Source organism: Mytilus trossulus, chromosome 12, assembly GCF_036588685.1.
Source record: "Mytilus trossulus isolate FHL-02 chromosome 12, PNRI_Mtr1.1.1.hap1, whole genome shotgun sequence".
Taxonomy (NCBI): Eukaryota; Metazoa; Mollusca; class Bivalvia; order Mytilida; family Mytilidae; genus Mytilus; species Mytilus trossulus.
The window spans coordinates 47782632-47808487 of record NC_086384.1 but is presented as its reverse complement, the minus strand read 5'-3'; the positions used below and the strand labels follow the sequence as shown (position 1 = coordinate 47808487).

At 31.9% G+C, this 25856-nt stretch overlaps 1 protein-coding gene across 2 annotated transcripts; it reads left to right on the top strand.

Moving 5' to 3' along the window:
* Positions 1-71: 71 nt before the first annotated feature.
* Positions 72-25856, top strand: LOC134692720 (methylenetetrahydrofolate reductase (NADPH)-like). Of its 2 annotated transcripts, none has more exons than XM_063553217.1 (11): positions 72-174; positions 12095-12318; positions 12612-12853; positions 13521-13637; positions 14985-15178; positions 16600-17166; positions 18359-18541; positions 20802-20900; positions 21355-21477; positions 22386-22603; positions 23764-25856. In XM_063553217.1, the coding sequence occupies exons 2-10, from the start codon at positions 12113-12115 to the stop codon at positions 22599-22601; spliced, it is 1947 nt and encodes a 648-aa protein (XP_063409287.1). In that variant the 5' UTR covers positions 72-174; positions 12095-12112; the 3' UTR covers positions 22602-22603; positions 23764-25856. The 2 variants fall into 2 exon arrangements, with proteins under 2 accessions (XP_063409287.1, XP_063409286.1); XM_063553216.1 differs by lacking the exon at positions 72-174 and adding an exon at positions 9615-9735.

Sequence of the window (25856 nt, the reverse complement as noted above, 5' to 3'; positions counted from 1 at the left end):
TTCTATATTTATATATACACAAATTACTCAGAAATGAGTCATCACTAACTTATATCAAACTGAAGCGTCAGAGAAATATCAAGGAATGGGAGGATATTTTGAACTAATTTCTATACATTTCTGATTCATTTCAAACCAAGTTTCTCATGTCAATCTCAGCCATACGATCATAAGGTAAACTGCCTAACAATTATTGCTTCAGAGTTCAAATTTACTACTTTGTATTATTGTATTAGACACCTACAAAAAGGAGGAGTTACCAACATAATTTAAAAAAAATACTCGACAGTAGACGGACAACACCATAGCCAAGGGAAAAGATAAGTGAGTGTGTGGGGGTGGGGGTGGGTAGGGGGTTAGGGAGGGAGGGGTTGGCAAACTCCTGCCTGAAATTTCACTACAAAAAAAAACCAAGCCAACGTTGAATAATAGATTGGTAATAAGTCAGTGCTCGCTCATATTTGCTAGACAAAGGTACGTACGTGTTACTCGGGCAAAAAAGGAGGATTAAAGGGGATTCCTGAAAAATAGATTTGCAACCACTTTGAAAAGTAGGCGAATTACTCCCCAAATATTGCGCCTATGAAGACTCAAGAGGATATAGTAACCACAGAAAAACAATATGTCATATTACATATTAATCTAAAGTTTGAGCAAAACGAAACTTATCAGAAACAATGGGAACTCCATTTTCTATATATATATATCTTTGATCATCTATATGCCCCTTTTTTGTGTTTCAAGTCAATATTATTCTTTAACATTTTCTTTTCTTTCCAATTTTTTAATGTGTTATGTCTGAAATCCATACCATATTACAATGACAATTTTTTTTATATGATGCCCCTATTCTTTCCCCCCTCGGTCATATGGATTTTGGCTTTTAAGGACACTAGTTTCCCGTCTGTTACAGCGTAAATAATATTTCAATGTCTTTTGGGGTAACAAAATAAAGGTTAATTTAAATTCAATGGGGTTACTATAATTTACACTCACAATGTTTCTTGATTTTACAGTGCATATATCTCTTTTTCATTTTGAAAATTACCCAATTTTGAGAGTTAACCTTGTATTTCAAACATTGTTATAAGCAGGCGGTCAATTTATTTTCGTGCAACTAGTTCACAATATTTTTTATGATTTATCTTTGTTTGTTTTTATGTGTTGTCCTCTGTACGATGGTCTGAACACTTTGAATAATCTGGTCCCGCCGAGTTCGATTTACAGGTTGTTTTGTTCATGTGGTACGCAAATGATATAACACCTCACTGGCAGCATAAAACATTTTCAAGATTATATTTTCGACACGATGCAAGAGCGATAACTCTAATTTAATTTAAAACCAATATTTGGACAAAAGATGTGCCAACCAATATATTTTTAGTCAATGTCGTTCCTTTATTTAACTTGTATTTTCATAATGTTTAAACTATATCAACACATTAATTTATTATTACGACGTGTCGGACAATAAATTTCACCATGCCTCTTTTGATTTATAAATTTGTATATACAAGTTACAATCAAATGCATATAAGTTATACCAATGCCTCTGATATAACCAAATATCTGGACTAACCCCAGTTTTCCAACATCCGGTATTTTTTGTTTTGTTTTCAGTTATTTCAATTATTTTCGCGTTTTCTGTGTCCCCCCCCCCCCCAGTTTATATAGAATAGGCTGTTTACTATCCACAGTTTACTATCCACAGCCGAAGCGGTCGGCATCGACTGATAATTTCGGTGACCGCTGCGGAAAGTTACTGACTAGGAATTGACAATAATATTAAATGCATATTACTTCTAATATACTTTTGTAAAATTAATACAGAAAAACGCGAAAATAATTGTGATAAAAGGAATAAAAAAATAACGGATTTTGAAAAAAAACTGTTGGGATTGCTCTTTACTAAAGTACATATGAGATCAATGAGTTAAAAACAAATATTGGAGTCTCCGCTTATAAACTACCACGAAGATTACTAAAGTACCTATGAGATCAATGAGTTAAAAACAAATATTGGAGTCTCCGCTTATAAACTACCACGAAGATGTATGTGTTTAAAATAGTCCATTTTTTCAATAACGTACGTTGATATACGTAGGCCTATACACGCATAAATCCTACTTCAGAAACCCGGAAATTGTATAAAAAAATATGAAAATCGGCACAATCCTCCTATGGTTTTGACCTTTTATTGCGGAGACAATTAAGCCTGACCATTCACTCTTGAGTGTATTTTAATAGATTATAAAAAAGAAGATGTTGTATGATTGCCAATGAGACAACTCTCCACAATAGACCAAATGACATAGAAATTAACAATTATATAGGTCACCGTACGGCCGCTTCAACAATGAACAAAGCCCATACCACATATTCATCTTTAAAAGGCCCCTAAATGACAAATGTAAAACATTTCAAACGAGAAAACAAACGGCCTGATTAAGAAAAATAAAAAAATGAACGAAAAACAAATACACATATAACACATCAACAAATGACAACCACTGAATCAAAATACAGGCTCCTCAGTGACTTGGGACAGACACATGTATACATACAGAAACAGGCGGGGTTTAAAATGTTAGCGGGATACTAACCCTCCCTTAACCTTAGACATTGGTGTAACAGTACAACATAAGAACGAACTATAAAAGTCAGTAAGAAAAGGCTTAACTCATCAGATAGATACTCATAGAAATGCATCTAACAAAAACACAGAGTGGATGTGGCCTTGTACTTGTATATCTCAACTACAAAAAGACATTAAGTACAGATCTGAGAGTACTCGCAGTTACTGACAGCTAGTTCAAAGACACTAACATCTATAATACAAAAAAATCATGTATGACTTATAACAAATATATATCTAAAATCTGTTAAGTTCTGTTCTTACATCTTTCAACATGACATGTGCAACACCAACATGAGTGATGCAATGATTCTTTCTTCCGACAGTTAGACGATTTTAATAACAACTAGCCACGTGGTATTGCTGTCGCTTTCAATTAATTGCTTGAAATCTGTTAGAAGTGTTGTAGTCTGATTTTACGATTTCCTGAGTAGCATTTTCAACTGTATAAAAAAAGAGGATATGGTATGATTGCCAACAGGATAACTCTACACCAGAATCCAAATGATGTCCATGTAAGCAACTAAAAAGGTAACAGCCAAGCCTTCCGACAACAGTGAACAAAACCAATACCGCATAGCAAGCTATAAGATAAATTATAATAACTTTAAAAATTACACCCATGAGAGGGCCAATAACAATTACATGTAACAACAATATAATGATGACATTTACATTTTTATCTTTAGAAATAAACTGAAGTATTTACAAGGTCTCGAAAGAACAAATGTTATTTTTTTAGACGAGAAAACTATAAATTGGCCTGATTTATGTACAAAACAAACAACTGGAAACAAATATGATATACAACAAGTGCAAATAAAAGACAGCCACTTTGTCTACATATAAAAGCTAACTCCCTATAGCTACTGACGCAGGCAAGTATATAAAAAAAGAAGATGTGGTATGATAGCCAATGAGACAACTATCCACAAAATACCAAAATGACACAGACATTAACAACTATAGGTAACTGTACGGCCTTCAACAATGAGCAAAGCCCATACCACACAGTCAGCTATAAAAGGCCCCGATATAAGTGTTGACTTTTTAGCCATATTTGGTCCATGACTGACCAATAAATCCCCATAACAAAAAAAAACAAAAACAAAACTATAACAATAACAAAACCCAAAAGAACAAGAACAAAACCAAAATCCAAAGAACAAAAACAAAAACAAAAACAAAAACAAAAACAAAAACAAAAACAAAAACAAAAACAAAAACAAAAACAAAAACAAAAACAAAAACAAAAACCCAAATAACGAATTTCTCAAAGGCTGTATTTTCCCAATCATTAAAATCAACTTACGCATTACGTATTTATTGATTGATTGTTGGTTGCTTTACGCCGCATAAGCACACAAAGGCTATATCGCAGCGAGTTTACGTATTTATATATTTTTATATATATGTGATATCTATAACCAGCAGATTAACCTTTTTGATACTATCTAGTTATCAGTGATAAGATTACGGATCTTTACACGTGTGCACTTAAAATACAAATCAGGACAATATCTTTCTCTAACATTTCAATTTCATGATTATTTGCTACCTAGATATCTTAGCTTTCAGCAAATTTTAGGACCACTATAGCATGGTCCACAGATGATACAAAACATTCACAATTATGTGACAACAATGAAAATAGAGTGTACAAGAAGATCAACATAAATAGCAATGAAAAAATGGAAATGATTTGAGCGTCTATAACTTCCGCAGCTCATTAACAATAAACTCATCATATATACCAGGGGTGGTGTTCTCGAAGCTATCTTAGGATAAGGACGTGTCCTAAGTCTATCTTATGACAAGTCCTTGTCCTAAGTCGTGTTCTCGAAGCTCTTTTAATTTATGATATATCTCATGTTTCGTCGTAACTTTAGGACACCCAACAAGGTGTCTTAAGAGCATCCCATCTTCATCCTAGTGTCATACAATTTGAATTTCGCTTTTTGCTCATTATTTTACGTGAAAATGAACATGAAATGAAACGCACCATCGGTTATTAACTCGTATAGAAAGAAATTGTGCATGATTCTAAACTTTGAACTTCGTGTTTCACGATACGATTACACTACAAATTTAATTCTCATTTCAAAACAAATTGTTTTCCAGTTTAAATAACAATCATTTTTGATAAAATTACATTGGTAATTATGCATTTAATTCTGTAGATATTATTATAAGATTCGTAAACAATTTTATTAAATAATTTCGTCATTAATAAATGTTTCATCAAAAAATTATTTAAAATTTCGACTTAGGATATGTTTAGGACGTCCTAACATAAGATTCGTCTGAGATAGCTTCGAGAAACAACTTAAGAGTGTCCTAAGTTGATCCTAAGTCCATCCTAAATTTGATCTAAGATGTGTTTTAGGGCGAATCTTAGGATACTTTCGAGAACACCACCCCAGGACTACAAATTGTATATACGCCAGACGCGCGTTTCGTCTCAGTGACGCTCGAATCCAAAAAAATAAAAAAGACCAATTAAAGTACGAGGTTGAAGAGCATTGCGGATCAAAATTCCTAAAAGTTTTGCCAAATATTATACAGCTAAGGTAATCTATGCCTGAGGTAGAAAAGTCTTAGTATTTCAAATATTCAAAATTTGTAAACAGTTAATTTATAAATATAACCCTAATATAAAAGATAATTCATGTCAGAACAAAAGTGCTGACTACTGGGCTGGTGATACCCTCGTTTCACAAATTAGCCAGACGTCAACTATTGAACTCATCTATCATCCCTGCTTTCAATAAAGTGTCTTAATTAGCTCCATTGTCCAAGAGGACCCTTTTTTAAAAAGAAATTGACTTTCTCATCCCAAATCATAGCATTCCACAACCAAATATTTTCCTACACACCTTATACATCAGATACAGAGGCGGATTTAGGCGGGGGCGTGCGCCCCCCCTAAAATTTGCAAAGCATGGGTTTACTCCAACATATTTAAGTATCAGAAGAGACCATTACATCTTTTTTAACATTCAAAGTATATAAAACAGTCAGTTTAACAGAATTAACGTGATAACTAATCAACTGACCTACGCTTTATTAAAGTTCTATAAATTATTTCAAAGGAAAGTGTCAATGCGAAGCTGCGTTTGATGACAAATATAATAGGTTTTTTTAGAAGTTAAAGTAAAAACTTATGTAACATTGTATTTCCGGTTTTTATAATAAATTTCTTTGATAATCGAAGTTCCAAAACATCCCTTACTCACTTTCACAATGTAATCATGACACGGTCAAGAAACTATCGGCAGGTGAGATTCTTTCATAATATCCGTTATGGAAGATAGAAATACTGTTTCAAGCGAAAGGTTAGTTTATTAATTTGTATCTCTGTGTCTATATTTGTTTCTCACTTGCAAACCTCAATATTTAGCCGAATTTTGTACCGAAGTACATGCTTGGAATCCCGTGAAAATAAAAAAAAACCTGCGTAAATGCATCTCATTCTGATTTTAGTTGTTTTGTTGCGAACACAGTAAAGTCTGGCACAACCTCCAAAAATTAAAAAAAGTAAAAAAAAAAACCTGATAATATGAAAGGACAATTAAAAATCGCTGGTAAAAGTAGAAATTTTCGTTTGCAAAATATATTGATCAGGTGAGCAATTGTGATCTGTCTCGTCTCACTTTGCGTCCGTCTGAACGCCCGTCTATCTGTAGATTGTTGTCAGGTGTGGATTAAGGCGGTTTCAACTTGAAACTTTAATTTTTCGATCATTTTACCACACAATAGTTCGAGATATCTACATTTCACCCCTTTGGAAGAATATTTCAATAATTTTACATAAAAATAACTCCAAAATTTTTTCTACTCGCTCCGCTCGGCGAAAAAAATAAATTTGCGCCCCCCCTAACTGGAAATCCTGGATCCGCCCCTGAGATAAGTTTAAAACTATTTGTGCCGCAATTGGGATACCATGCATGAAGGTCATACCGGAGATATAGATTACATTTGAATCCACAAACTACATGTACACGCATACATTCTAAACTAAAATAAAGAATGAGAAACGTTAGAGAAAAGATAAAACATTTGGTAACAGGCATTTCAAAAACGTATGTAGTTTTTACCAATGAACGTTACACAATTCACCATACTATGCAAAGTTAGAAGACACTTCTAAAAGAGAAATAAACCAACATGTAGTCATAGTCTTCTTTCATTTACATTTTATTTAAATTTTTCAATATTTAACTAAAGTGCAAAAAAAACGTAGCTTAACCCCTCCCATGCACCCCCACTATAAAGAAATGGGGTTTACACTGTTGTCCCCACCTACGACTCGCAGGCCCTTATTTTGCTTCTATTGGTAATCGAAAGACATTCAGTGACAAGTTTGTAGAAATATAATTCATTCTTTAATCTTTTGGAATAAGATATTTCAAAAATTTCAAAATAATTCAGTTACTCCATGTCTGAAGACACTAGACGTAAAATAAAATTCCCATCACGCGGCGTAACGCAATCAATTTTATCCGATATAATTTTATCTATACATTAATGGCCTAGTTATGAGACACCAGGATGCTTATCCTGATCTTATTGTAATTGGTTACCGACAATAATCCTCTTTTATTTGCACATGATTCTGTCCACTAGAAAAGAAACCGGAGTGAAACTACTTTTGGTCCCCTCCCTCACTTTTTCGTTTTTTTTTATTGCAAAAAAAAAGAGGAAAGATGGTTAAACGATAAAAGAAACTCACAAACTACAATAGTATTGGACTAAAGTAGATGTGTTTTTTTAGCTTATCATTTTCAGAAGTTAACACCACTTTTCGGTCCACTCCAATGAGCTCCATGCAATGCCCCTGTTGTTGTTGTTTAACCAAACTCTAAAGAATATAAATGTTCAAAGTGATGTTTGTCAGTTCCACTTGGAAACTTGAAGTAAATCTCAACTTAGCGAATGATTAAACTATATGATATTTGTTTCAAATATAATGACACGAATTTTGATTCTATTGAATAATCACTTACATTTGGGCGGACCCCCGGTCCACCTCGTGGTAAAAGTGAACTGCCGAACCAAGATAACACTACATCAGTAATATATATATGACAAAAAGTGACACATAACAGTAGCATTGCATGTTTGTGTTACTATTTATAACTTTTTAATGCCCCATTTATTTCTGGTCTGTGCATTCGTTCGTTTGTCCGTTCTTCCGTCCCATTTCGGGTAAAAGTTTTTGGTCGAGGTAGTTAATTTTTGAGGCAGTTGAAGTACAATCAACTTGATACTTAGTGCACATATGATCCCTATGATATGATCTTTTTAATGCTATGCCAAAGTTCCAATGACATCTAGAGGCTCCGGCTAGAGGGCGCACGTACGCACTGAATAACACATGAGCAGAGACATGTACAATACATCTTTCTCTGACATGGGAGCTTTGTAAAAGTGTAACGTGAATGAGAACAGTGTAAGGGAGCTACCATTTGATTTTTATGGGGGGCTAGGATGAAATTTGCAAAAAATAGGCAGGACAGGAGCTTTGAGTAAAAAAAAGTCAGGACGACAATTTAGGTAAAAAAAGTCAGGTTAAACAAAAAAGAAGGCAGGACCTAACAGAGAGAAATATAAAAAGGCAGGACCGAACAGAGTGAAAAATAAAAAGGCAGGACAAAATTTTTCATCCTAGCAACCCCCCATAAAAATCAAATGGTAGCTCCCTAACTGTTACAGCAAAACCCCTTGGGGAAATGGACCCATGAGACATATATACTATCACAGGCACTCGTCTCAGAAAAAATATACCTTTATGTATTGATTTTTTTTCTGAGACGAGTGCCTGTGTGTCCTGTGTGTATAATCACATTGTCTCGGAACGTTTATGATCATCACGGGGTGTTAACTTCGATATTTGTTTGGTAGTGGTGTGCCATTTTTGCCTAAAAAAACGTACCCATTTTAATATAACATTCACTGAAATTCAGAACCTATAGTTATATAAATATTTAAGAAAGAATTAATGACCTATACTTATATACAAGATTTGAAATATGACCCATGCTTATATAAGCACTAACTCATCATCACTCATAATTCATAAATATACCAGCTTCCCTTAAGTTTTTATATATGAATTGACATCGTTTGGTGCACATATATTTTATCGTTTATAAATACGCATGGATTATACCCCAAATCAATATACAGTTATCAAACGTAAATGCATTTTAATATAGGATGTCATTAAAAAGGAAGTCATTTTTATAAAAAATCTCACAAAATTATGACCCATATTTTTGGCACATCCCCGTATACCCAATAAAAGGAAGTATCCCCCCCCCCCGGGTGATGATCATTTTTTATTCATAATATGATAGACTCATAATACCCATGCAATTCTGTTAAGAGCAATGAAGAACGCATAAAATTAGTTGAAATGTTAAGAAATATTTACAAGAATAAATATGACACAAAAAAATACTTATATTATATGTCATATATATCTCGAAAAAAAGGATAATTATTTATGTATTATATTATATGATTTACTATGTCTCTGTATAAATGCTATTATTGAAAAAATCGTACAGATAAGAGCAAAACCAAATAAGATAATAGTTTTAACATTTAGAAGAACTTCCGATCCCTATTTGTATTTCAGTTTCTTTTACAACCCCATTTATGAAATGTTTGGACATCTATTTTGAAAATTTCCCGCTTGAAAGTTTGTATGTTCGGGTGTTCTCTAGATGATGTGACACCTACTGGCAAAGAAGCGTGTTTGCGCATTAGTTTCATGTTCATGTAAATAAATTCTGCATTTTTAAGAAAAGATTTCAAAGTATAAGCATTTTCGAAATTGGAATCAGATTCAAATGTTATCAAACACTATTAAAAACCAAGCCGATAAAATCCGAAAAGTCCGAAGCTATTTAAAAATGGAGACGATTGTAAAACATAACATTGTCATGCATCATCGCACCTTGAATTTGATTGGTTGACACTTTATATAAATACCTAATTCTACAAATATGCATTCTCTTCTAGTCTAAACGTTCGTGGTGTTTGCATGAAGGAATAAATTAGAAAATTTGATGACAGAAAGGTTTATTGTAGAGGTAATTTTACAAATTGAACAAAAGAAACACTTGTAACAGTATCCTAAATTAACTTGAACTTTAATTAAACAATAGCATCTGTATAATATTATTTTATTTTTGTTTTTTTCTTCAGCCACAGTATCCGTTTTGGTTTGTTTACAAACGGAAAATTGCTATTATGCAATTATAGGCGATGTTCATAAAATGTGTCACCATGTACAATGTAACTTAAATAACATTTGAGGTTTGCAGTAACATTGCATGTTTTATTTATTTTCTTAACTATAAAAATTAAATGCTAAAATAGATATTTATGTTGTATTCAAGTCGCCGGTATCAAATCAATACAAGGAACTCCAGAAACAGGATGTTATAAAAATGAATTATGTAATAGAAAACAAATGTTATTTTTTATGTTTTTTTAAAGAAAATATTTTGTACTGTGTATTTATATAAATTTTCAAGGTTTTGAAATTGTATTTTCAATTTGTTAAAATTAAATATTTAGCATTTTTAAAACACAATACTCAATACAATTTAATTATTCAGTTTTTTTCTCCTTTTTTCCTCGATATTATATTTAATCTGACCAGTCCAGGACATTGGATGTTCAAACTTGTCAGTTTTTAACCTTGTATCTATTTGGCCACAGTTGTCAGTTTTTCATAAATTTTAGTTTTTCTGTTTTTGAGAATAATTTTTCGCCAGTTTGCCAAACAATAATTGAAAAATGCTTTCTCCAATTTGCAAGAAACTTTGGTCGATTAAAAGATAACTGCAGGCACGCATCCAGAGGTGGGGGTTGGAACCCCCCTTTTTTTTGGACGATCAATGCATTTGAATGGGGACATGTAATTGGAACCCCCCCTTTGTCTTTGGTAAGGACCCCCTCCCTTGTTAACATGGCTGGATCCGCCCCTGAACTGGATTGTATTTGAAGCTTTAAGGAAGTCCATCTGTAGTTTTACTGTCGCAAATTTAGTTTACCTGGTGACGTGTACATGTAGCTACAAAATTACTGATGGACGACTGCAAAGCTTCAATTTATTTTGGGTTGGTAAAATGCTATGATTTCATTGTGGTCTGCATCGTCTCACGATGACACATTTGGTTTCTGGACAAAAACTTAAGTTTAAGTGAATGCATCTCTTTGCAATTTTAACACATTTTGGGTTTGGGGGAGGGGTGTTATCCTCCCATCAGTTTAGGAATTAAGGGCCAAAAAGGGGCCCAAATAAACATTTTTCTAGTTTCCAGACAAAAACTTGGGGAACATTGTATGGATCTCTCTGAAATTATACCTCAAGTTTCCATAACCACATATATGCATATGGATGGTTAGAATTGGCATTTGGTGGTTATGGCTTAGCTATTTTCTATTTTAAGTTTTTTATGATGTATTTTAATGTGTAGTTATGGTTGCAAACTCCATTGGAAATTCATGATATGAGATTATGACCAAATTTTGAGGGAAAGATTTTTTAATTTTTGAAAAAAAAGGTGGGGGGTTAAAAAAATAATTTTGTAAACATTTCAGAAATTAAAAGGAAAATTTCTGCAGATCTATGTTATTTTTTTGCAAAGAAAAGGGGGGTAAAACCTTTTTTTTTGGAGGGTAATTTAATTTTTTGGAAAGGGGGAGTTCAATTTTGCAACAGCATAGTGTATTCCACAAAAGATAAAACAAAAGGGTTAATATTTTTTTTAGGGGGATCAAATCGCATCAGCATAGTGTATTGTCCAAAAGCCCCCTCTTCCAATAAAAAAGGGGGGACTTTTTTTTTGGGGGGGGGGGAGTTGAATCACGAATTTTGGTGTGTCTTATGGTATACCAAAGTTGGGTCACTCTGAGCTTTACTTTGATCTTTGACATCTAACACAGGGTCAATGAAATAAATACATGTATATAATAAATAAAAGGAATAGTTGAAAACCAGAATTCTCAATACTGAATTTCACAGCAGCCATTTAAATGCTGGTAAGGGTGTATAAGTCCCACTACGAGGTTGTAGTTGCATTGTTGTCTCATCACTATATACCCCAGTTAAAAAGTGTTCTAAAAGACCTGTTGGTGTCCTTCTGCTGTTGTTTTTTCTGTGGTCGAGTTGTTGTCCCTTTGACAAATTCCCCATTTCCATTCTCAATTTTATTCTCCTCATGACCTTTAAGCATCATGGTAATGACGCTTATACTTCTTGAATGTGTTGCTATATGAAGTAGATTTGCACATTGTTGTGTAGAAAGCTCCATTTTCGCTTTCTTTCTTGAATATTTTAACGAAAATTGGATTCATGAAAGTTGGAAAAGTGCTGAAATTTTTTACTCTAGAAAATCAGTTTTATTTTTAAGTACTTATTTATAAAATTTTATTTTTTAGGAAAAAAAGGATTAAAACATGCCAGAACTTCTTCAGAACGGGAATCATGAAAATGGCTCCTGTTCTAAGCAGCAGCAAATTTGTCGAGCACATTCACCTACTCTGACAGACTATGTACCTTTGAATGAAAGAGTACTTAAACGCATTGAGTCTAAAGATCCATGGTACTCCTTGGAATTTTTCCCGCCAAGAACAGAAAATGGGGCTATAAATTTGATTGGAAGGTAAGAAATAAATTTATGAAGTTTCCAAAGTCTAAGGTTTCCATTGCAGAAACCGGACATACATATGCATTTGTAGTTAAGTTTGATCGCATGACAGGATCTAGTCTTTTAGAATAATTTCATCTGACTCTTACATTAAATTTCTATTGCAAAACGACAGCTGAATAATTTCAACTTGTGCTACAATATATAATCCCAAAGTTCAAAGTTTTTATCATTTTCACAATTTGGAATTATCACTGCTACTAATAACATTTTATACATGTATGCTTATTACAGATTTATTTATACAGGATTGAAAGAATGAATCGTGGAGGTCCACTATTTTGTGACATTACTTGGCATCCAGCTGGTGACCCAGGAAACACAGAAAAGCCAACAAGTTCAACCTGTATGGCTGGTACAATGTTAAATTACTGTGGTGTAGATACCATGCTTCATATAACGTGTGGAAATCAAGATATAGAAGATATTAAAGAGAACCTGAACAAAGCCAAGGATCTGGGAATCAGAAATTTACTGGTTCTTAGAGGAGGTACTGTTCATTTTGTTTATTTTAGGAATAAAAGGATGTTTTTCTTGCTTCTAGACAGAAAACAAGTTTGATTGCTGATCCTGAAAGATTTTTGTTATAGTGAAGATACAAAAAAATAAACACAATGTCAGTTTAGTGGAGAGTTTCTCTTGAAATACGCAACTTGTCCCAAAATGAAGTTATTAGTTGTTATTTCTTAAACTGAAGTGTTTAATTACTCCAATCTTATTTTCTCATGTACATGTTGACTTTCGTTTAGAAATATTAAAAATTCCCAAGGAAATAATATTAGGGTTATAAGATATTTAATAGCGCTAAAATACAAAAAGTAGAAGTTGAAAAATAAAAAAACAACAAAAAATAGTTAGATAATGCCTGATCATATTTCTTTAGTTGATGAGTTAAAAAATAGATATTTCAAATGATTATATTGTCTGCTCTATGGTCGGGTTGTTGTCTCTTTGGCACATTCCCCATTTCCATTCTCAATTTTATATACCTCAGCATTGAACAATCATTACACTTTGTAACCCTCTCAAGAAAATATGATGCACCATATGATGAGTAACAAAAATATTAGTATCAAATACTTTTTATTTGGAGAAAGAACTACTTTTTCCAAGATTATTGAAATTTTGTTAAAGGGACATAACTCTATATTTTTTAGATCCCCCAGATGGTGGTGAATCATGGACATTCCAGAAAGGACGATTGAATTATGCCACTGACTTGGTGAAACTTGTAAGACAAGAGCATGGAGATTACTTTGTGATTTGTATAGCAGGTACTGTACAAAAATTAGTTACTTAAATTATTTTTACCTGCAGATACTTTAAAATAAAAATAGGGGGAGACAATTCATTCAGTTTTATTGCTGATCTTAAATATCATTCTTACATTTTTGTCGAGCCTTCGACTTTAGTCGAAAAAGTGAGACATAGCGATCCTACTTTCCGTCGGCGTCGTCGGCGGCGGCGTCCTCAAATATTCACTCTGTGGTTAAAGTTTTTAAAATTTTAATAACTTTCTTAAACTATACTGGATTTCTACCAAACTTGGACAGAAGCTTGTTTATGATCATAAGATAGTATCCAGAAGTGAATTTTGTAAAAATAAAATTCCATTTTTTCAGTATTTTACTTATAAATGGACTTAGTTTTTCTGCCGGTAAACATTACATTCACTCTGTGGTTAAAGTTTTTAAAATTTGAATAACTTTCGTAAACTATCCTGGGTTTGTACCAAACTTGGAGAGAAGCTTGTTTATGATCATAAGATTGTATCCAGAAGTAAATTTTTTAAAAATAAATTTCCATTTTTTCCGTATTTTACTTATAAATGGACTTAGTTTTTCTGCCGGGAAACATTACATTCACTCTGTGGTTAAAGTTTTTGAAATTTTAATAACTTTCTTAAACTATACTTGATTTCTACCAAACTTGGACAGAAGCTTGTTTATGATCATAAGATAGTATCCAGAAGTAAATTTTTTAAAAATAAATTTCAATTTTTTCAGTATTTTACTTTTAAATGGACTTAGATTTTCTGCCAGGTAACAACACATGCACTTTGTAGTTAAAGTTTGAATTTTTTTAATAACTTTCTTCTTTCCTATACCATTTTGGATTTGTACCAAACTTGGACAGAAGCTTTTTTATGATCAAAAGCTAGTATCGAGAAGGAAATTTTGTTAAAATTTTGTACCTGTGTATCTGTATTTTACTTATAAATGGACTTAGTTTTTCTTCCAGTTAACATTACATACAGTCTGCAGTTAAAGTTTTAAAACATTTATTAGATTCATAAACTATCTTGGATTTTTACCAAACCTGGACAGAAGCTTTTTACGATCAAAAGATAGTATCAACAGGAATAATTTTATTGATTTTTTTCCTCATTTTTGTTGAGCCTGTGATTAACAGCAAAAGTAGGCGAGACACTGGGTTCCGCGGAACCCTTACGAATTTTTGGAGTATTAGTTATCTATGAATTTGTGTGATTATATCTTGTCCTTGACACTATTTATGTATAAATCAAGTAATTGAAAGACATTTTAACACACATAGCCTTTATGAAGAATTTCCTTTCAAGAAGAGGATAATGGAAAGATTTGGTTTTTTTTTTATTTCAGGATATCCTACAGGGCACCCGGAATGTTCCAGCTATGAGGTTGACTTGAAATATTTAAAGGAAAAAGTGGATGCTGGTGCTGATTTCATTATTACTCAGTTGTTTTTCAAATCAGAAACTTTTCTGAAATATGTTGACGATTGTCGAAAAATTGGCATAAACTGTCCTATTATTCCAGGGATTTTGCCAATACAGGTAGGTCATATTCATAAATTAGGTCAGTCCTGTTGTCTTGGGTTCAAATGAGTGTCGGTCTGAGGTCTTAGACCTGGCTTTTCATTTTTAAATTCCAAAGATTTCAGGGAGTTATGACAAAATGCATACTATATCAGTATAAATCTTTACTCCAAAGTATTTTTTTTTTAAAATGCTTAGTCATAAAATTGACAGTTTGAAAAAAAATAATATTTTAAGCTAGATTGGGTATAGCATAATAATTTAGTTGTAGCAGAATGATAGATTTGCTGTCAGATCAGCATGAACCTGCATGAAATATTTGTCTCTGGAAATCAAGTGTTTAATTAAAGAAATGAGTTTAAATACATAATATTTATATATGTTATATGAATTTAAGGTGCCATTACTTTACAAGTTAGCCCTGCCTTCCATAACTAATAAGTAATTATATACCCCCCCCCCCCCCCCCCAATATATAACCCCCTACATCTAGGCAAATGGGACATTAAAGTGAATGAATATGATCAAAGCCACCATTGAAAACCACTAACACTTACATGTATCTGTGATTTTATAAATTGATCAGGATGGTATCAAGAAAAATGATATGAAAATCAGGTAAATAAATAGATTGGCTAAGAAAGGAACTGCATCTCACTGGTTGATGGGCTTAGAAGTCAAATATATATATCTTGCCATGTATTCAAGTATTATTTTATTTTGTTGTTTTGCTTAATGAGAAGCAGACATAGTAAATAGCCTCTTGTCTATTAAAGTACTGTGGATTCATTATCATATGTGGTTTATTAATTTTCATGTATTATCATATTAAAGTGTTCAACAAACAATTTGTCTGAAAGGCCAGCTTGTATGCAGAATTTGTTAAAAGTAAAAAAAATCAAGTACCCAAGAAAATGCAATTTTTCTTCAATCTTTGAAAATTGAAACTGACTGTGAAAATGTGTGTAATTTTTGCCAGAGGATGTTTAAATTTTATTCATCTATCTTAAGTAGTTATTTATATTTTGAATTCAAGAAATGATTTTAAGGTGGTACCCAACACTTTCACTAAAATTAATTTGGCTCGTTTAATTTTCATAAAATTTTGTCAAAGTATTTACTTTGACTCTTTAACAAAACTCTAAAAATTTCAAAAATTTTGAACCAACCGTTTTGTCAGAAAAATTACACTGGTTATATAGCAGTTTGACAAACACCAATTTTGATCATTGAGAAGCTTTAGATTCCTTTTACAACACAACGTCATTGAAACGTTTAGCTAACTTTACAGAGTTATCTCCCTGTAGTGTTAGGTACCACCTTAAGAAAAGTTTTATAATAGATTTGATATGATTTTAATTGTCTATCCATAGTAGTCATTTATATTTTGAATTCCAGAAATAATTTTAATAACCGATTTAATATGATTTTATTTCTAGGCCTACCAGTCTTTACGACACATTGTGAAACTATCTCGTTTAGAGGTACCGCAAGAGATTATAGACGCTATCAATCCAATCAAAGACAATGACGAAGCCATAAGAAATTTTGGAATAGATCAAGCCACAACAATTTGTAAAGAATTATTGAACAGTGATAAAATTCATGGCCTACATTTCTATACTCTAAATCGAGAAGTTGCTACAATTGAAATTCTCAAAAGACTTGGTATGTGGCTTGAAGAACCTGCAAAGCCATTACCATTTAAACTCTCGGCCCATTATAACAGGACCAAGGAAGATGTTCGACCAATATTTTGGCGAATGAGACCCAATAGTTACGTTCATCGGACGTCTAACTGGGACGAATTTCCAAATGGACGATGGGGTAACTCCTCGGCTGCATCATTTGGTGATATATCAGACTATTATTTGTTTTACTTGAAACATAAATCGCCAAAAGAGGACATGCTTAAAATGTGGGGGTCAGAGCTTAAAAGTGAAGAAGACGTTTGGCGAGTATTTTACTCCTATATTACAGGAGAGCCAAACTCAGAAGGAGTAAAGGTAAATGGAGTCTTTAAATACACAGTGCTAGATAAACGAACATTCTTTTGTGGTTGTAATCTGATATATTTTTTTCACATTAAGTGATATTTATCCATGGCCTCTTTAATTATATATTAAAATTAAATAAATTCAGTTGATATCAAATGATATTCGATTCCTACTAGATTTAAATTTTAAAACCTTAAATTATTTTAATAAGCAAAAGATGTTTCCATTCAAAAGAGAAAATTCAAAAAATTTCTTAGTTTCATTTGAATTTCAAATTGTGATGTTATTAAAAAAGGCGACCATATCTGATGATGTCACATATTATATTCAGAACACTTTCTGCAAATCCACCCTTAGCAAATTCTTTTTTTGATGTTGCCTATTCATGCCTTATAGGGTTTTGTAGGAAGAGACAAAAAAAAATATGTTAGAGCAGGAAAAGTCTTTTAACATATATTTTGAAATGATTTGAGAAATTTATTTTTTGGGTAGGCTGCTTTAGAGTTGGGTATACATGTTAAAAAAAACAACCCCAACTTCAAACAATCTATAAATTTTATTTTTTGCCCTATAAACAAAGACTAATATATATATTCCTTGCACAGTGCAAATTAAAATTGGGTCATAGATGACTGCACATACATAAGCCTTTATCATGCTTATTTAATGGTTTATTTACTTTAATTTTCATGAGCAGTTCTGTGACTATAAGTTTGGCATATTTACCTGCAATACCAGAGGTGAGGCCTGGTCTAGTAACCACTCAACCATGTCTGTCCATTTAAAACACATAGAGGGTACATAATTAATGCAAAGCTCCAACATTCATCCTACAACATTATTCAAACTTTAAAAACAGTAATCACAATTTTCGTCATTGAATGATAGAGGATATTTTGTGCCATGTGGAACTCGAAGAGTTTGCTATCAACTAAAGATCACCGAAATTAAATTATATTGATGTAAAACACAAAAAAAATATTGCTTACATTATGTATTATCTGGCTTTGATGCTAAAAAATTGATAGATGAAACCATTCTATTTTCTGTAATTATATTTTTCAAACCACCACAGGAACTTTCATATTCATACATTAGTATATTTGTTGTATCTATGGCAATTAACATTGTAGAAAATAGTTTATTGAGAATTTTCCGCTGCTTTTGTTTTATATAATAATGTACATTTCATTTTGAACAGGTGAAAAATATCCCATGGGTAGATGAAGAGCTTAACCCAGAAACATCCTTAATCCAAGAAAAGCTAGCAGCTGTAAATAAACGGGGTGTGATGACTATAAATTCTCAGCCTAATATCAACGCAGCGCCCTCTACAGACCCTAATGTTGGATGGGGTAGTCCAGGAGGATATATATTTCAGAAGGTATGCATGAAGTGGTGATCTGTTTAAATAACCCTGTAATGGCAGACTTGACAACCATCATGATTATTAGGGTTTCCCCTGTAAAAGGTGTTGACCAGAATTTTGAAATTCTTATGTATTAATTCAACATCTCAATTCAAAACAAGCTTTCAATGAATTTTGGGTATTTAAGGGGGCTCGCGGGTCTAAATCAATTTTTTTTTATTTAATATAGGCTTTCTCTATATTTTTCTCTAAATGAACTTTATCTTATACTTAAAAGAAAAATGAAATAAAAAAATGGGGTCACCGTTCATTTACGTTCACAATCTGCCTTCGAAAGAAGCATACATTTTTGTTAATGTCCTTTTTTTCTGTTGAACTAATAGGAGAAATAGCGGTAATATCGAAATAAAAAAAGAACTAAATTACAGAAATCGCTTTAATTTTACAATTATTTAGGTTATGTTCAGCTTATTCGAAAACAACAATAAAAAATATAGGTCACCGATGAGTTAAAAAAGATATTTCAATTTTAATGCCAAAAATGGCATTTTTGCACCAAAGGGAGATAATTTGGAGCTTTTTCACTGATATCTACATTTTAAAAGTCACCTGGGGCCAACACGAATTGATTTTTTGGATTGATTTTTGTACCATATGATAAAGTAAAGGTAATACATATAATTTGTAATGACAAATTAATGTTTATTTTTTTTTCTGAAAATCTTATACCCGCGAGCCTCCTTAAGCACCTACACACTTATTCAAACAAATAGTAGTAGATAAAGAACACTTATGACAATATAAAAGAAGCAAAAGGTTGAGATTTTAGAAAAGTTGACAGAATTATCATTTAATGAAACAGACTTTATTTTAGTAGCCAATGTATCCTACCGTAGTCTAAAATCGTTCATCTTGTCAGTTCGTTAGGTATTTGTGTTTAAATATAACACATGTGGAAACTCTGCATTGATGTCACTACGGTACTTCCGGCGTAGAAAAACAGTGCAAAATACGTTTTTTCTGCACTTTTGAATAAAAAAACATTTCTTAAGGTAAGTTTTCATTGTTGTTCTCAATTATTGGCAAAAAATGCCAATTTTCTAATGCCCGTTTCAATCCCGACTTCCGAATGTTTAAAAACATTCTAGAACTTCACAAAATCCCATTTCCGGCCTCCATTGCCTTGTGTACATTCCATTCAGCGTCACCAATCTTGTGGCAGGCAATAGAGGTCAAGCAAATCGTATTTTTAGGAATTTAAAAATAACATGCTCCTTAGGTCTTTCGCTATTTTCCCGCGAAAAAACCCCAACCAAAATGAAAGGAAAACTATATGAAAAAACGATGTCCATGCCATAATTTTGTACAGGGATATAGAGTTGGTTAATAAAAAACAATTTACATTTATTTTTCATAAAAGTTTCTTTTTATTCATTATAAAAAGATCGATATTCTGACCATCATGACTGTAGGTAAATATTCATACAAAATTCCATTGATGTCAAAAGAGATGGCAAAAAAAGAGTTTTCCTGTTGAATTAAACCCAGAACTATTGCAAACTATTTTGAAGCAATATCCCATAAAGAAACAACGTAATTGCCGTACACTGAAAAATCCCCTAATTGACAGTAGAGCAATTTGATTGGATATAACGAATTGACATCAAATGATTTTGACACCATTGAAATTTTAATGTAAACAAACAAGGTCAGAAGGTTCAGTATGGGACAGCATCGTACATTTAGTTACTGACAAACAATTACGAGTTATTAAGCTTGACAATGCATGGTTATAAAAAATGAAAGCCAAGTCTACAGAAAAAATAAGAAAAAAATAGCCTTAGGATAACGACTAATCATTGCACCTGGATAATAATTTGTACTGAATTTAAACTCATTTCTCTTGAAAGTATTACTGTAAATTCAGAAATTAATGGGAGGTTTTTATTATTGTGAAAAATGTTGTAAACGCATTGATTTAAATTCGCAATTTGAATATTTTATATGAATATTAACAGGATTTTTCTCAAAGTCATAAAAATTAAAATCGCATTTAAGTCTGAAATGACAAAATCGCAATAATAAATGCACGCAATAATTTATGAATTTATAGTATATACCTAAACTGAGAGAAAGACAAATTTCTTCATTATATTACTGGAATATTTTTCTAGTTGTTTTATCTTAAAATACATGTCTTCCTATTGCTAATATTTATAAGAATTTACTGTATTTTAAGTATGAAATATTTTCTTTTCACCACCTTGAATTGCAGGCTTATTTAGAGTTCTTCACATCAGCTGAGAATGTAGCAGAGCTAAAGAAGATTCTGGAAGACTATCCATATGTCAACTATCACATTATAAACCACAATGTAAGTTTTCTTTTTATCAAGATCGGGGAAAAATGGCTGTTTCATAGCATTCCTTACCTTTCAGGAAAAATAATTAGGTCTCTTTCACATGTTTTTTCTTTATAATACACCTTTCCACTATACATGTTTAAAATTCAATTAAAAATCTGTTCCAATCATTTGAAGTCATGTGTGATCCAAGATGGTGAAATAAAAGCCTTCATTTTCTCAGTTACTACATTACCAATTTAAATAGTTTGTCAATTACGTAAACAAACTAATTTCAGGAACGATTTATTTTAGCGACTTTCACAAAAAGAAAAATAACCAAATATAATTTGTCCCGAAAATGTAAAACCTGCATATTTCTTTGTCTATCTACATAAAAAATAAGTTGGTTAACTGTATATCAAGTTTTTCTGTCAGTTTTAATCTGTTGAATTTTCAATTATTAATACAAATTGTTTTGTTTCAGGGCCAGGATGTTGACACTAATTGTGACAGATCTTGTCCAATAGCTGTTACTTGGGGTGTGTTCCCTGGAAAGGAGATTGTTCAGCCAACAGTAGTAGATCCAATTGCATTTCAGACATGGAAGGTAGGAATATGGAATTAAACACTATAAATTAAAACAAAAAAGAGCTTTGGTTATTTATATATATTTCTCTAATTCTTCGTCAATTTATCCCTGCACCCATTGTATAAACAAAATTTAATCAACGTGTGGTTCGTTTGATATCGGTTCTTCATTTGTTAAAATCCGATTATGACGTCAAATTTTCTTGCTTTCCTCTGAATTGCCTATTGTGACTGAATGAAAAAAGGCAACCATGCCTGATGACGTCACATAGAAAGTATGCATCTTTTTGCAGATCATTCAAAAAGAAGGAATACTTTTGCCTGCATATTGTTTGAAAATCATTTGAGAAAACTTTAAATTTTAAATATTTAAAACAATCGGCGAGCCATGCGTTTTAAATTTAAAATTTAACTGTCTTGAGTGGATAAATATCGTATCACACTTGATGCAGTGGTAGAATCTATATATATGTGAGTGTCAATGAGATAACTTTCCATCCAAGTCAAAATGTATAAAAAGATAACAATTATAGGTCAAAGTACGAACTTCAACACAGAGCCTTAGCTCAACCTGAACAGCAAACTATAATGGGCCACTAAATGACTAGTGTAAAACCATTCAAACAGGAAAACCAATCTTTATGAAAAAAACGATAAGTTCATAATATGATGTATGAAAAGTTCCCTCCCAGAAAAGTCCTGTTCTATTCAATGACGCACCCCAGTGTTCACAGAATTGAGCGTCATTTTTACTACAGTGAAGCAATTTTGTCTTTTGAATGGAAGTATGAACACAAATATTGTGTCTGATAATAAATTCCAAGAAAAATTTCATATAAAAACTTTGATGTGACAACACAATTGCACATCATGCAATCTTTTTTTTTTTTTAACAAATCTAATATAAAATTTACACTTTTTTTGCAGGATGAAGCGTTTGGACTGTGGAAGGAAACATGGGGTAGATTATATCCAGAGGATTCTGACTCCAGGAAGATGATCAATCACATACATGATAGCCACTACCTTGTTAATCTAGTTGATAATGACTTCCCCAAGGAATCATGTCTTTGGGAGATTGTTGAGAGAATGTTAGAACAAGCAGGAAGTAAAATGGACACGACAGAAATAGCAATTAACTAGAGGTGTGTATTTATATAGACAAATTTCTGTATGTTATTATACCCCCGCTTTAAAAAAGGGGGTATACTGTTTTACCTCTGTCTGTCCTTCCGTCAGTCAGTCCGTCCGTCCCTTGAATATTTTTCGTCACATTTTTCTCAGGAACTACAATACAAGCATTTCTGAAATTTGGTTCCAGGGTTTATCTAATTCAGCTATACCGTGTGATGCGTTTTCAGATTGATCACTTGACAACTTCCTGTTTACCGAACACTTGTATGATTTTACACATGATAGCCAAGTTGAAAATTTTCGTCACATTTTTCTCAGGAACTACAATACAAGGATTTCTGAAATTTGGTTTCAGGATTTATATAAGTCAGCTATACTTTGTGATGCGTTTTCAGATTTATCACTCGACAACTTCCTGTTTACCGAACACTTGCATATTTTTACACTATTTATATTATCCACTTGCGGCGGGGGTATCATCAGTAGAGGTGTATATTTATATCAATAAATTTCTGTATGTTATTATACCCCTGCTTAAAAAAGGGGGGGTATACTGTTCTACCTCTGTCTGTCCTTCCGTCAGTCCGTCAGTCAGTCTGTCCGTCCCATGAATATTTTTCGTCACATTTTTCTCAGGAACTACAATACAAGCATTTCTGAAATTTGGTTTCAGGGTTTATCTGAGTCAGCTACACCGTGTGATGCGTTTTCAGATTGATCACTTGACAACTTCCTGTTACCGAACACTTGTATGATTTTACACATGATAGCCAAGTTGAAAATTGAAGAATTGTAAAAAAACCCACCCCAAAACACCCAAATGCAGGCTTCAGTTGACCTCTAAACAAAAATGTGCACTATTTAAGTGAAATGATCGTCATGCTAAAACCCCAAAACTTTAATGAGCTAAAATTACAATCATGCATGACTAACAAAATCGGTAGGACCGGAACAAAAATACTTAGGGGATTAACATGTTTAGTGAGATCTCAACCATCCCCTATACCTCTAGTCAATATAGAAAAACAAACACAGCAAAACACACAGTAAAACTCAGTTTTCAGTCTTCATAAATAATATTTTAGTAGGTTTATCTAACCAATTTAATAATTAAGCTTACTTTGTTCAATTGTATATAATCTATATTTAATTGATATTGTTTCCATTGTAGATGTTGATGATTGATAAAGGAATTGGAGAAAAAAATGAGAGAGAGACCAGACATTTTTCTAATATTGTGGGTTTTTAATTTACAAGTGATTGTGATAAACTTTTTTATACCTTTCTGTAAAGTTTTTATTGACTTGTATACAGATCATTGATAGTTGTATTGTGTATAATTACTAAAACATCTGAACATACATGTAAACATCAGTTGTATAGTATATATTTACTAAAACATGTGAATATTAACATCAGCTTTCAAGTATATTTTATAATTTATATGAGAAAGAGACATGTTTAATAAAATTTCACAGGAGTAGAACATCAAACTTTCTGTCAGATTTGTACCTATATTTCAAGGTTACAAAGCACTATTTTAAAAGATTTTTTTTTTAAAACTTCAAAATTAATTAAAAATGACAGGATACAAGTTATAGGGTTATTAGTGATATACAGAAAAACTTGTTTCGTATTATATAATCACTGATCTTGGAAGACTTGTTATGACATTTGTAGCAAATTTTTTCTGAACAAAAATATTTTAATGTAAAATGTGGGATTCAAACTTTTTCAGTGTTTTCATGCTGTGTGGTTCAGAATGTTATAATTATTGTAGTGTTTTTATTTTACATGATAAAAAACTAATCACAGACGTCGTTAAATTCATGTTTTGTTGGGTGCTTTCATATTAATCATACAATGCATTGGGTTGCCTTCTAGTGCCATAGGTTCCATGAGACGACTTTTAATCAAAATTTTATCAACCAAATGAAACCAGTGAATTACATATGTAACTATCATATTTAGAACTATGACAAAGAAGAATATGTCACAAGTTTTCAACATCTTGAGAACTAAATTTTGATCAACATGAAATTAGAAGTAATATTTGTGTATTGATTTAAAAAATATATAAAAAAAAATGTCCCAATTTTGTATATCAAAAAAAGCGGGTGGGCCCATAACCTGCACAGCCCCAACATCTGCCACCGGGTTACTTGGAAGAAGTCAATAAAATTTGGTAATAAATTTGTATGATAATAATAATTAAATGACAATAACATGAAATGAATTTTATTGTTTTAAAAATAATGACATACTAGCAGAAATAGATGCATATTTGTGCAGTACTTTGTATTTCAATCTAATTGAATTTAAATCTCTGCACTCATTCAATTTTTTTTGGCTAATCGTCAAGCATAAAAAAATTTGCAAGTGCAGAGGTTTCATTTTAATTTCATTGTTTGTATTATAAGATCTATTAAGTTTTACATAATAAATTGTTTACATTTCATAAAAAAGATCTCTAGACAAGTGTCTATACACATGTTTGTTATTGTATTGTGTTTGTGTATGTTTTTTTGTGGGTTTTTGTAACTTATAAAGATTAAGAAATGCACATTCGAGATTCTACCTGTATTGGGTAACTACATACTCACTGAAATCAAATTTAATTTTAGGGCAAGAATACAAATTGTATTATTTGTCTGAGTCTTCATCATTTTGGCATTTACAATAGTAGATGGTAATTTATTGTTGTGGTTCTTAAAATGTTATATTAACAATATGAACAGAAATTGAGGATAAAAAGATTTTCATTTGTTGGAAATATCGTAATGAAATTTGTAAAAAAGATATATTAAAATGTGTAAAATTAATCAGTATTTTGACAAAAGTGATATTAACAGTTACATGTACTTACAAAGCCTAACTGATGAGGTTTAATACGGGGATTTGATCATAACGGATACACTTTGTTGTTCTTGCCTTGTCTTTGGAAGAGGGTTTGGATGGGGTTAAATGATTAAAGAATAATGCCCTTAAAAAATGAAGATTAGAGAATAACACCCAAGAAAAATGAAGATTAGAGAAAAAAGGGGGTAATTTTTTGAAGATTAGAGAAAAAGGGGTGAAAATTAAATGTTTACAAAATAACAGACATGTTTAGCAGAAGTAAGGATAGAAACAAGATTTTATGGCTTACAATGTTTGTTAAAAATTGCTTTAAAAATGTTAATGATATATTTATATAGAAGATTTCTTTTACCACTTTTTATTTTATGTGTATTATTTGTTGATGAAATAAATGTTATAATTATA

What these genes read in the sequence shown, in the direction of transcription:
- LOC134692720 (XM_063553217.1), top strand. Translation starts at nt 12,113, where the DNA reads ATGCCAGAACTTCTTCAGAACGGGAATCATGAAAATGGCTCCTGTTCT. An exon ending in GCTATAAATTTGATTGGAAG is followed by an intron (nt 12,319 to 12,611) that starts GTAAGAAATAAA and finishes TTATTTATACAG; the next exon opens with GATTGAAAGAATGAATCGTG. An exon ending in CTTTGTGATTTGTATAGCAG is followed by an intron (nt 13,638 to 14,984) that starts GTACTGTACAAA and finishes TTTTTATTTCAG; the next exon opens with GATATCCTACAGGGCACCCG.